The 12131-nt window shown below is 37.4% G+C and overlaps 1 protein-coding gene across 3 annotated transcripts in view; it reads left to right on the top strand.

Annotated features, from left to right (window-relative positions):
* The window catches only part of LOC118202692 (uncharacterized), a 376501-nt gene that overhangs the window by 229084 nt on the left and 135286 nt on the right, over window positions 1-12131 (top strand). For all 3 annotated transcript variants that reach the window (XM_085813163.1, XM_085813164.1, XM_085813165.1), the window contains one exon: window positions 2047-2145. In XM_085813163.1, the coding sequence (XP_085669289.1) occupies window positions 2047-2145 (99 nt within the window). The remainder of the gene's footprint in view (window positions 1-2046; window positions 2146-12131) is intronic.

Genomic DNA, 12131 nt, shown 5'->3' on the forward strand with positions numbered 1-12131 from the left:
AGGAAATAGAGAAAATTTATTTTAAATTTTTGGAGGAAACCTCGCTAATTGCTTCTTCAAGGAAGTGCGAGAGATGTGGATCACAGATAAAGATCGTTAAAGGAGCCTATTCTGAGGACGGCCGTATATGGTATTGTGGTCACGGTGGTAGAAATAACCGCTGTAACGGTAACAAAAAAGTATTAGACGTTCATCCTTTTTTTACCAGCAATTCTTTTTCATTGATATCGAAATTATGATTCCCTCTTTTTTTTTTTTTTTTTTTTTTTTTTGTGTGTGTGTGTGTGTGTGTGTGGTAGTTATCAATATACGACAGGTAAAATACTCAAAAAAAAAGTGTAAGTACATATTTTTCTTTTTACTTTATAATTGTATACTTCAATTTTTATTAAGAAATTAATATACTGTTTTCAAAAATTCCTGAAATAGTTGTTGCCACATATGTTTTAATGTTAAATAATTATATAGTATAAAACTTATTTTAAAGTCATATTTAAAATATGCATATTTGAATTTAAGTAATATTTTAATTCTTATAAACGTTGGTATGATGTTAATTCGATTACACGTTGGCGCGATATTTTTATAGCGGTGTTTTTATTCTATTTCTTTGTAATATGAAAGTAATAATTTAACGGTACTTTTCCGTTTTACCGGCGCAAATCTCGCGCAAATCAAGCAGATTTTATTAACATATAGTATACACATAAAAAATATTAAAAAATGATAGTTCTAAGAATTTTTTATTTTGAAGGCATAAAAATTTTAATAACGTTTAAAATTTTGTAAAAACCCAATAAATAAAGACAATAAATTTATAAAAAGACATTTAATTTAAGAATTTACTATGCTATCATGGTTCAATATCCTGATTCGCCGGTTCATATCACGTGACCCCCAAGTGATCTCATCTCACATAAACGCTACAAAAATCTAATTCTCTCGGTAATTATCTACATTAATTTTAAGTTAAATCTTAATTTGGAATACAAGTTTAAATGCAAGAATTACTTAAATTCAATCGAATAGCTTACTCATAAATTATGTAAAACCGCAGTGCTTTACTTCGCTAGTGCATTTTCATTAGGATTGATGAATTTAACCCTTGACTTTGCCTTTTCTATATTTTCGGCTTCGGCTGAGCGGTGTGATTACATTCTTGACTTAATTACCGCGAATGGCCTTAGGACATAAAATTGAACTACCTGGTAAAAGTTCTATGTAATTGTATGCCAGTATTGAAAGAAACAATCAATCTGATAAGAAATGGCTGCGACTTGCTTTGAAAATGAGGCGTAAAAGGTTACCAGCGAGGATATTCCGTTTGCTGTCAGTTGTACCATTATTGGTGAATTTATCGTCTGCGCCGGCAAAACGGAAAAGTACCAATTTAACATTACTTTAGTATTTTATACTCTTAGTAAATGTATTTAGTATTTACATTTGCCAGTTATCTTAAAAAACAACGTTTTCATCAAAAAATGAAACCTTTTTTTTTTTTTTTTTTTTTTTTTTAAGTTTCGAATACTTTACTATGCGTAAAATGTGTGAAAACAGCGTTTTTTAAGATGGCTGACGATTGTAAAAATCGCGCCAACAATTGCGCCAGTGTAAATCGCCAAAAATCCGTGCAACCGTCTACCAAAGTAGCACCCTTTACGTTGAATTATCTTCCAGATGCAACACAGTTTATAGTAATTAAAATAATTCCTCTTGAAAGACAGTAACTGTGGAGTAAAATTAAATAATTATGCTTTCTTTCGGCGCAAAATATTAGAAAGCGAAATTATAAATATTTCAATGTATTTTATAAATCCTCAATTATGCATAAAATACACGACTGTGGTTTTCAGATGAGCGTCACATCATCTTATATTCACTCCTTTATTGTAACTGCTAACTATAGTGTACTATAAGGAAGTTTTTTCTGAGCATTTATATTAAACACAGAAGCAATATGCGCATAATTAAATGTATCTCAACTTTCTTATTAAAAACAATGCTAGTTCTATAATTGTTTTTTAAGGCGAGTCTGATTTCTTTCAGAATGGACGGACACCACTACATGTTGCTGGCCAGCAAAAGAATCAATACGTGTACACCATATTAACTGCTGCAGGAGCGGATCCCATGATCCTTGATCAAGTTAGTCATGAATATTCCCTATTTTCAATTAATTCACGCTTCTATAAAGCAAAAACAAAAAATATGCGTTTAAGTCTAAGTTTAGCTCCTTATTGCCTTAATTTATGAATTCAAATTGCATCTTTAATACATCTTATACGAAATAGTTGAATTTTTAATAGGAATTTTTCCTTGGTATATTTTTATTTTGTGTAATTAAACCTTATTCGTAAGTGTGATCCAGAAGTTCGAAAACATATTTTAAAAGGAGGCCAGGCATACAAGAAGCAAATAATTTATTTTTGCATTTGAACATGTGGCCATAAACGCAGCTTAAGTATGCTGTAAAGACTGTTGAGAGAAACTGACGCTGGGCAGCGTACATCGTTCTTATCCGAGGCGTTGATTTTGCTAGACGGAAAATCTCTTTTTGGTTTCCACACGACCAGACTTATCTTTCCCTCATTTCTTCTTTTATGGAGACCACAAAAGGCGAGACCTCACATAACTGCCCGTTTAAGTAGCTACAATGCTAGATTTTTTTAGTTTTTTTAGTTTTTAGTTTTTAGATTTTTTAGCTTTTGAAGCATTTAGCAGGAAAATTTTGAAATTCGCTTTTGACAGAGAAAAAACAGTTTTTAAAATTAATTTAGTATTTTTAGCACTTGAACCACTGCTAATAGCTAATGTTTGAGAATGAAAGTTCTTACCTAATGATTAACGTTTTGTCTGGTTAACAGTAATGCCGACAGTGTTACATATAAAAGTTCATTTATCTATAGTACTTAGTTTTTGTCTGGTTACGTAGATTTTATGCATAAATCAGTTATTTAGATTTTTTTTATTTAATGAAAAATACTTTTTAGACGTCAGGAACATCGCTAACTTTCTAGTTGGTTATTTGCTCATGGCAAGGCGATTAGGCCTAATAATCAGTAAATTGAAATTAATAAATTGTTAAGCGACGTCTGCAAATTAGTGTTTCAAATATTATGCAGTTTTTTGCTCTTCTTTGAAATGGGGCAAATAAAAGCTGTACTGGCACAGATTTTGAAAAGGAGGACTTAAGATGCTCATTAAATTACTAAAATGTTTAATGTTTTAATAATTAAATGTTTGTAGGAAGTACCTGCTGATCCTTTTAAACACGGTCCAGACTCTTTAGATGTAATACAAAGAAATCCAAATATCCTTTCCATCCCAGCTGTTCTTGTTACTTGTATTGCAAAACAGTAACTGCAGCGTAAGCAAGGATCAGTGCTTGAATTCAAGAAGATTAGATTTTTGTTCTAACCATATTGTTTGAAACTAATTGAGCAATGTGCGTTTACTATCAATCATCCTTTAAATGCTTTGAATACTGATCAGATACTGGTATTACGTCCAAAGTAAAGCTTAGTCATATTATAGCTGACAATGGTTGATCTGACTCCTTGCATTTGAATGAATCATCAGAGAACAGCATTTAATATAAAAATGTATTTTATTTTCCCCCACAGAAACAAGATTCGTACGGGAAGCATTGTATAGCAGTTTTTACACCTCACAACGGCACCCGCCAAAAAAGACTGAGGCATGAGAGAAGTTGTGATTTAAAACATAACACGTGATGTGCGCCTCTTGCTGATTGGCTGATGCGGTGCATCTCTTGCTCGCATGAATCAAATGCTACAGTGTAGACTCCAGTGACGAAGTCACAATTACAAATTATAATGAATATTTACAATATCTACAGAAAATGATATAATGCTAAAGTAGTGAAATATAGAAAATACAGTACAATGTAATAAAAATATACTATACATTTTTATAGATTGAAGTAGGAACATATGCGTAATATAAAACGTTAAATATAGTACAAGTTTGTAATCAAGGAATGTAGTGTGTGATTAAATGCTTGGGAAATCAGACCTTGCTCTCACTTAGATGTTTGATTAAAGCACCGTGGGGAAGCAGCTGAAACCGAAAGAGGTAAAGACGCGATATAAATAATGTCACATGGCAGGTGGTAAGGGGCCAGGTTTTACGCGACCAATTGAAACTCTAATACGTTTTCCGTTTGCATGACTAATAGAACAATTCTTATCATTTCTGTCAACGACTAAATGAGCTCCAATATAAGGTGATATCAAAGGAGGATTAACTTTATCAGATCTTAAAAATATATGAGAACATGTTTCTAATGAGGGGTTGATTAAAATTTTGGGACTACCGTGTAGGGCAGTAGAAATAGGATTTAAAGTTATTGTCTGAAGTAAACAGTTTATATAAGCGGAATAAAAGGTCTGGTTTATGGCATCACCCGTTACTATATGAGGGTAATCTTAATATTGTCCCATGAATAAGTTTAACAGAAATTGCTTTGGCATTCTCCTTAATGGCTGAGCGAATGCCTAAGAGGATAAGTGGAAGAGTTTCTGTCTATTGTGCTGTATTATTGCTGTAAGAGCTGTTTTAAGATGCCGTTGGAAGCGTTCGATATTTCCATTTGACTGGGGTTCGAATCCTGTTGCACCCAAGCATGCGAGTATGTTCTCTAAAAAGATTAGATTCAAGATTTTTACCCTGGTCAGATGTAAGTGTATCTGAGCATCCAAATCTGAATATCCAGTCATGTAGAAAGGCATAAGAGACTGTTTCCGCAGTCATGCTGTTGTTGGAATAGCTTCGGGCCATCTTGTGAATCGGTCTATGATAGTCATGCAAAACTGTTTTCCGTCAGATGGAGGGGGAAGGCCTATAAAATCTATAGATGTGTGTGCAAAACGAGCATCGGGATCAGCAAATGTGCCAACAGGTGACAGGTGAATGCAGGGCCCGGACACCCGGACGGCTTAATATGACAAATCGGGTGTCGTACGGTACCCGCACCTATTTAGAACAACACAACCCTGGCGACTTCCTGAAAGGGCTGCATCGGAAATATATTAATAGAGAATATGTGGTATTGACGTGGCCAAACAAGGGCGTGTGCATATATATGCTTCAGTATACAATAAATAAAAAGTTTCATACATAGGTACATTGGTGGTATAGGTACATTGGATACATATGTATATTGGTCTAAGGGGTTAATGAGATAGGCAAACAATAAACACTTATACATTAAAAGAAATGAAACACTGACGCAACTGGCGCAATAATGCAGAAGATGACAATTAATGAATACACGTAATCGTGTGTCATCCTATATGACTATACATAAACTACTAGAAATGATATGCATAAACACATACAAATGATGGCGATAAATGAAAACACATAATCATACATTATTCTACTGGACTATACACACATCAATAAAAATGATACATACACACCTATACGTTGACAGAAATGATACACTGAGAATGAAAATTGTGTATCAGTGTGAACGATGACAATTAAAGGTTACACATTTTCGTGTATTACCTTACTTGGCTATACATATATATTAGTACAAATGATACACTTAAAGACTTATACAGTAATGGAAATGAAATACTGAAAATGGCACTTATACATTATACGATAGATGAAGAATAATGGTAACACGTAATCGTGTATCATCCTAAGTGGCTATACATACAGTAATAGAAATGATACACTTATACATTAATATACATTTACATAAAGGATAGGGTTGTGGTTAAGCCGAATCACACAAGTCCTGGCCTAATGCTTGCAGTCTGTCCATAATACTTTTGAGTTTTTTAAGTACCGCTGGTTGGCGAATGAAGAATCTTTTATAGGCTGGATCTGTGTTGTAAAACGGCATGTGCCACTCTCGTGTTAGTGGGCAGAAGGTGACATAATGGTCCGGGCTACCTGGCTGGCCACACACACAGATGTTGGTGTTTGTTATTCTTCGCTCTAGAAAATAATCGGGGAATGGACCATGACCCGTTATAAATCTGGTGATGTGTGGCTGAGATATCTGTCTCTCAAGGCTGACTTTGTGAGCGAATTCGTAGGTCCTTCTTCCTTGCGGAATAGAATTCCACTCTTCCTGCCATTGCTTGAGTGCGGCGTTTAGAACAGCCTTCTTTACATAGGATTTTGGTAATTTTATTGCCAGTTGTTCAGCATCGAGATTGCTCGCGGCTTCTTTGGCTAGTAAATCTGCCTCCTCATTGCCCTGGTGTCCAGCGTGTGCTTTAATCCAGAAGATGAGGATGCGTCCTTCGTACTGGTGCAGGGTTTGCTGAATGCGCCCTATGATGGGCGACCTGTGAAAAGAATTCTGAATTGCATGAATTGCTGACAAGCTGTCGGTGTGTATTTCTGCGGTGGAGTAGCTAAATTGACTCGCTGCTAGGATTGCCTGGCGTAAGGCTTCGGCTTCCGCCTGAAAGACCGAGTTGCCTGCGCCCAAAAAGCCTTTCCAAGACCTTAAGGTGCTTCCATTTCGTTTGATGGTATAGCTACAGCCTGTCGTTCCATTCACCTGGGAGCCATCTGTATAAATCTTAAGGGCATTAGAGTGATCGTTGTTGTCTTCAAGCATCATTGTATAAGCATGGACATTCTTGCAGAAAAGGGCCGGGTGTACTTCCGCAACTTGTAGATTGCTCTCAAAGTCCTCCGGTGAGAAATGGAGGTTCTGGTATTGAGCAGGTTGCTTAAGGAGAGTAACTTTTGCGATGACCGCTTCCATTTGGGCCCGTATGTGCAGTGGAATAAGTCCGGCCAGCACTGTGGCTGCTGCAGTCGCTGTGGTCCTGTAGGCCCTCGTGATGGCCAAAACAAATGGGCGTTGAACGCTGTTCAAAATTTGTTGCTTCCTTGTAGTCATTGGAAGTGCCCATATGGCCGCTCCATAGATAAGTATTTTTTCTACCACTGTGCTGTATATTATCTTTAGGATGTGGGGCCGGAGCCCCCAGTCTGAGCCTTGCATGCCCTTTATTCGGGAGGCTATTCTATGAGCTTTAATGCGTTGAGCTCGCAAATGAGGGAGCCAGGAGAGTTTTTCATCGATTAATAAGCCGAGAAGCTTTAGTTCTTTCACTCGTTTTACTCTCTTTTGTCTAAGGTTAATACATGGATTGCGAAGGAGTGTCTGGCCAGGTTTATGGAATATTATATATTTCGACTTGTGCTCTGAGATTCGTAGCTTCTTTTATTGCAGAGCATGTCAAACTGCGAGATAACGTCATTGCAGCGGGCTTCGAGAACGTGCCTGCTGTGTCCTCTGACGATGAATGTAGCATCATCTGCAAATGCAAATGCCTTCGCTCCTTCCGGCCACTGAGTGCACAAGATCGATTTGAAAGTCATGTTCCATAGGACAGGACCAGCGCATGATCCCTGTGGACAGCCCCTGGTCTGTTGTCTAGTAATGATTCCTCCGTCGTGCACAACTATGAATTTTCTGTTGCTGAGGTAACTTTTAAAAAACTGTAAAAGATTGTTTGGAATATCAGCTGTGTGCAGGGCTTCGAGCACAGCAGGCCACCACAGGGAATCAAATGCACTTTGGAGATCTAAACTTAGTACTGCTACGTGTTGATTGTTACTGCGAGCTTCCGTGATTTCTTTCTGAAGAAGATCAAGGGCATGGACCGTTGATATGCTTTCCCTAAAACCGAATTGTAACTGCGACAAGAATTTTTTCCGGGTGAGGTGATGCTTTAGTCTGGTGACTGCAAGTTTTTCTAAAACCTTCCCTATTGCCGACAACAAGCATATCGGGCGGAAGGAGGTAGGGTCATTCGGATGCTTCTCAGGTTTGGCAAAGAGGACTACTTGCCCCGTTTTGAATGCCACTGGAAAATACCTGTGCTCCAGCAATTTGTTGAAATACTTGCAAAGGAATCCGGGTTTTGCCTTGTGTACAGCTTTGACTATGCTGTAATCAAGCAAGTCAGGGCCTGGTGCTTTTCGCTTGGGCAGAATACGCATGATAGCGTTGACTTCCGGATCCTGAAAGGGAGGATCGTCAGTTGCCGTCATGAAGAGCTGGTATGCCAGGTGAGAATTTTCTGTGAATTCCTCCTGACTGTGGTTGGGAAAGACTGCATCCAGGATTTTGGAGAGTACTGCCTCCTTTGTAGTCTCTTGCTCGGGTGGTGAACTGTCAAAAAGGCGAAGCTGTGGCGGTTTAAAGACACTACCTCGTGCTATTTTGAATAGCGCACCATAAATATCGGTGTTATTAGTGCAAAAGTTTCTCCAACACGCAAGCTTTGCATTAAGAATTGCTCTTTTATATTCCGCTTGAGCCTTTCGGTATGAGATGCTGAGTGCTAGTCTAGCTTCCTGGTCGTATTCTGCTTTCATGCGCCTTCTCATTGCGCGTGTTTTACTGCGCTGCGCTCGGAGATCTTTCGTCCACCAGTTCGGCATATGCAGCGTTTTCCGTGTCTTCAGGGAAAAAGTACTGTTGCAGATGTCCTGTATTGTGGAGATCAGAGAGCTGGTGAACGACTCCAGGTCCTGGGATGTAGTGCATGCTGTGAGATCTTCCTCTGCGCTTCTAAGGGAAAAACGAACTTTGTTTATGAATTGTGCAGTCTTTCGCTTTGTAAGCTTATAGCGCTTGAGGGTCATTCTCGTATGTGGATGGCAAATATTGTAAGTAATATACAAATGATCAGAGTTGGATGGTAAGTCTTGCACCGTCCATTGTTGGATAAATGGGGCCAATGAAACTGAGGTCAAGGTTAGATCAGGCCAACCCCTACCATGAACCGTTTCATACGTTGGAGGACTGTCTTCAGTGTTGTGCAAAGTTAAATCATTGCTGGCCACGAGGAGATTTGGTATGTTTAGCGATTTTAGCTTGTTGACATCGATCACAGCTGCGCACAAAAGATTTTATTTCTTTCCTCATGCGTGGCCATAGAAAACATTTAGCGATTAAATCGAGGAGGGCTGGGATACCGTGTTGAGAGAAAAAAAATTTTTAAAAGATTTTGATGAGAGAAAAAGATTTTAAAAACTGCTAATCTCCTAAACTGAGGAACAATAGGACTGGGATGTTTTTGTGGCATGTCACAATATAGATGAATATCCTTGATAGGGAAATAATAGTTCTCTAATTTTAAGGAGGAGATTTTGGATGCTAAAAGTTGAAGTTCTTCATCTCTTGATTGAGCAGCCGCGAAGTTTTGAAAAATCTAGAGCAGTAGATGAATTATCATCTATCTCAATTCGGATAGTGCATCAGCGGTAATGTTATTGGAGCCTTTAAGTACCTACATTCAATGTGAAAGGTAAACTCTGAGATAAAATCCAAATGGCGTAATTGGCGAGTACTGCGTTTGTCAGAATGTTGCTGTAATGCAAATTTAACAATTTTCTGATCAGTATAGATGACAAAATCCCTTCCTTCAAGCATGTGCCTAAATTTGTTGACTGAAGAGTACATAGTTCTCGATCATAAGTGGACTAATTCCTTTGAGATTTACTTAGTTTAGTGAATGAAAGGCTATAGGTTCCCATTGTTGTTTAACAATTTGGATGAGCGAGCCGCGAATTGCTACATCACACGCATCGAGCCATAGTCTTAATTGCGCACAGGGAATGGGATGCTGTAACAAGATTGATTTAGCGATAGCTTCCGTAGACGCTTTGAAGGAGAATGTTGCTTCATCATCCCATTGCAATCGCTCGGTAGAAGCTTTGGAACGAGAATCTCTTTTTTATTAATATGGCCTTCAAGGAATTTGACTATGAGTATTTGAATGGGAGCATCTCCAGGAGTACTGCGTCAATAAAAATTAAATAAACCTATGAATCGCCGTAATTCTGTGAGGGTCTTCGGCTGAGTAAAATCTAGGATACATTTTACACGATCATGGATGGTTCAGTTCCTTCTCCCCATAACTTAAATCCTCGGAAGTCTATGGGATATTTACCAAATTTGCATTTCTCGACATTTATACAGAAACCATATTCCTGAAGTTTAGAAAATGTTAGGTTTAAATCATGTTCATTATTAAAGGCTACAAGTAAATCATAAATATACGAGTAAACAAAAGATAAGTCTCTAGTGACCTCGTCGATAAACCGTTGAAAGGTTGAGGAAGCATTACAAATACCAAACTGCATTCTAACACAGACTAAAGGGCGCATATATAGCTGTTTTATGTGCATCATCCGGATGTATGAGAATTTGGGGATAGTTTTTACGAGATCAATGTGACTAAACATTTGTTTACAATGCAAATCTGAAGTAAAATGAGCTATTCACGGAAAAGGACACTTTTCTTTGTCATTCTGTGCATTAAGGGAGCAATAGTCTCTCCAAGGTCTCCATTCAACAAACCTTTTCTTGGGCACCATATGCAAAGGCGGAGATTAGGGGCTTGTTGAAGGTCTCATGTGGCCCAGTTGAATCATGCACTAAAATGCAGCTTTAGTGCATGATTCAACTTTATGTGGCCCAGTTGAATCATGCACTAAAATGCAGCTTTAGTGCATGATTCAATCTAGCAATTCTGAGTCGGTGAGAAGCTAACCGTCTAAGTTTAGGAGAAACTGGAGGACCTTTAGTATTTATATAATGGACAGTATTGTGCTTCACAGGTTGCTCGGGATCCGATAATTCATAAATATCAGGATATTGTAACAGTAATTTACCAAATACATTATTATACGTTATTAACACAAGAGGATTTTACAGAAAAATATTACAAGTATTTAATTTGGCAGGCACTTTAAAATTTGTTGTTTAATCAATTAGACGCTTATTACGTAAATCAAGAGATAAATTGAAGAAATACAAAAAATCTGCATATGTGATCGAGCATGTAACATTACAAATATTTAAAAAGAAAATAAAATTGCGTCTTAATCAAAATTAACAGATATTGTTTTATGACCTTAGACATTAATGGGTGATCAGTTCGCAGCACGAAATGTTTGTAGTACTGGTGCTTCAGTTCAGATTTATTGGCAAAAAACTGGCATCACTTCCTGAATCTAACCTATTAGAAAACACCTAACTGTATATCGGTTTGTAATGAAAAGACTACGCGATGTATGAGTGTGGGTAAGAGTAGATTTAAGAGTCGATGTAAGAGTAGAGGTTTGTCTTTGTCGCCTCTACTCTTCCTTCGTTAAGTTTTCTTTGTAGTAACACGGCGAAATACGGTTTTTTTTTTTTTTTTTTTTTTTTTTTTTTTTTTTTTTTTCTCATTGTCCTTAAAATTACAATGATACCAGCAAAACTTGTTGTCACCTGATTTGGAAAGTTTGCGACCAGAAAAACTGGAACGACGAAGCTTGGAAATTTCTTTCCGAAAAGCTTTGATTTCTTAACGAAGTAGAGCCTGAGAGGAAGAGCTAGCATTTTCTGAAGAAGAGTCGTTGTTAGGGACGATGGCAGAAATGTTCGTGCTGTTTATAGCCAAAATTCGTTCAGCTACTTCCGCTGCTTTATCCGAAATAATAGAAGAGATGGAAGCTAATATGGTTTGTACAGGAACAGGCATCGCTTAATGAAAGATTCAAATACGTAGTCTGGCTGAAAAGATTCCGATCTAACAAAGAAAAAGATATTTCTTCTCCAAAATTACCTTTATTTTCGACATGCAAGGAGACTTCCTTGTAGATTTATTTATTTCTTCCAGCGAACTCCCATCCTTTTAACCCGCCTAAATAATATGTGAAATCTTTCTCTGTAATGTCTCCTCGTTTGACGAAACTCTTTGTCCTCTAAGTGCATCTTTTAGGAGCACTGTCTTTTTGATGACACTATTTTTTTATTTTGCAAATGTGGCCGTTTTTCCGTAATTTCTGCCTTCAGCTTGTCAAATAGCGTTGCATAGTACGCTTCGGTAAGGGTTTTCCTTTTCAAGATAACCTAATGAGACAATCCCACGGCTATCCCAGAAAACGTTGCCATCACTTTCTCAGCAGAAAGAACAGTTTTTGCCATTTTTGAAGTCGATTCCCCTTTTGCAGTCCACTGTTTTGACTCTATTTCTGTTTCTGATCTATAATGATGAATCCAGGTTTCATCTATAGTGATCAATAGTCAAAAACACTCCGATTTATTATGCCAACAGAACGGTCGAAAT

Source organism: Stegodyphus dumicola, chromosome 3, assembly GCF_044657685.1.
Source record: "Stegodyphus dumicola isolate Sdum_Otavi_A_Nest chromosome 3, ASM4465768v1".
NCBI lineage: Eukaryota > Metazoa > Arthropoda > Arachnida > Araneae > Eresidae > Stegodyphus > Stegodyphus dumicola.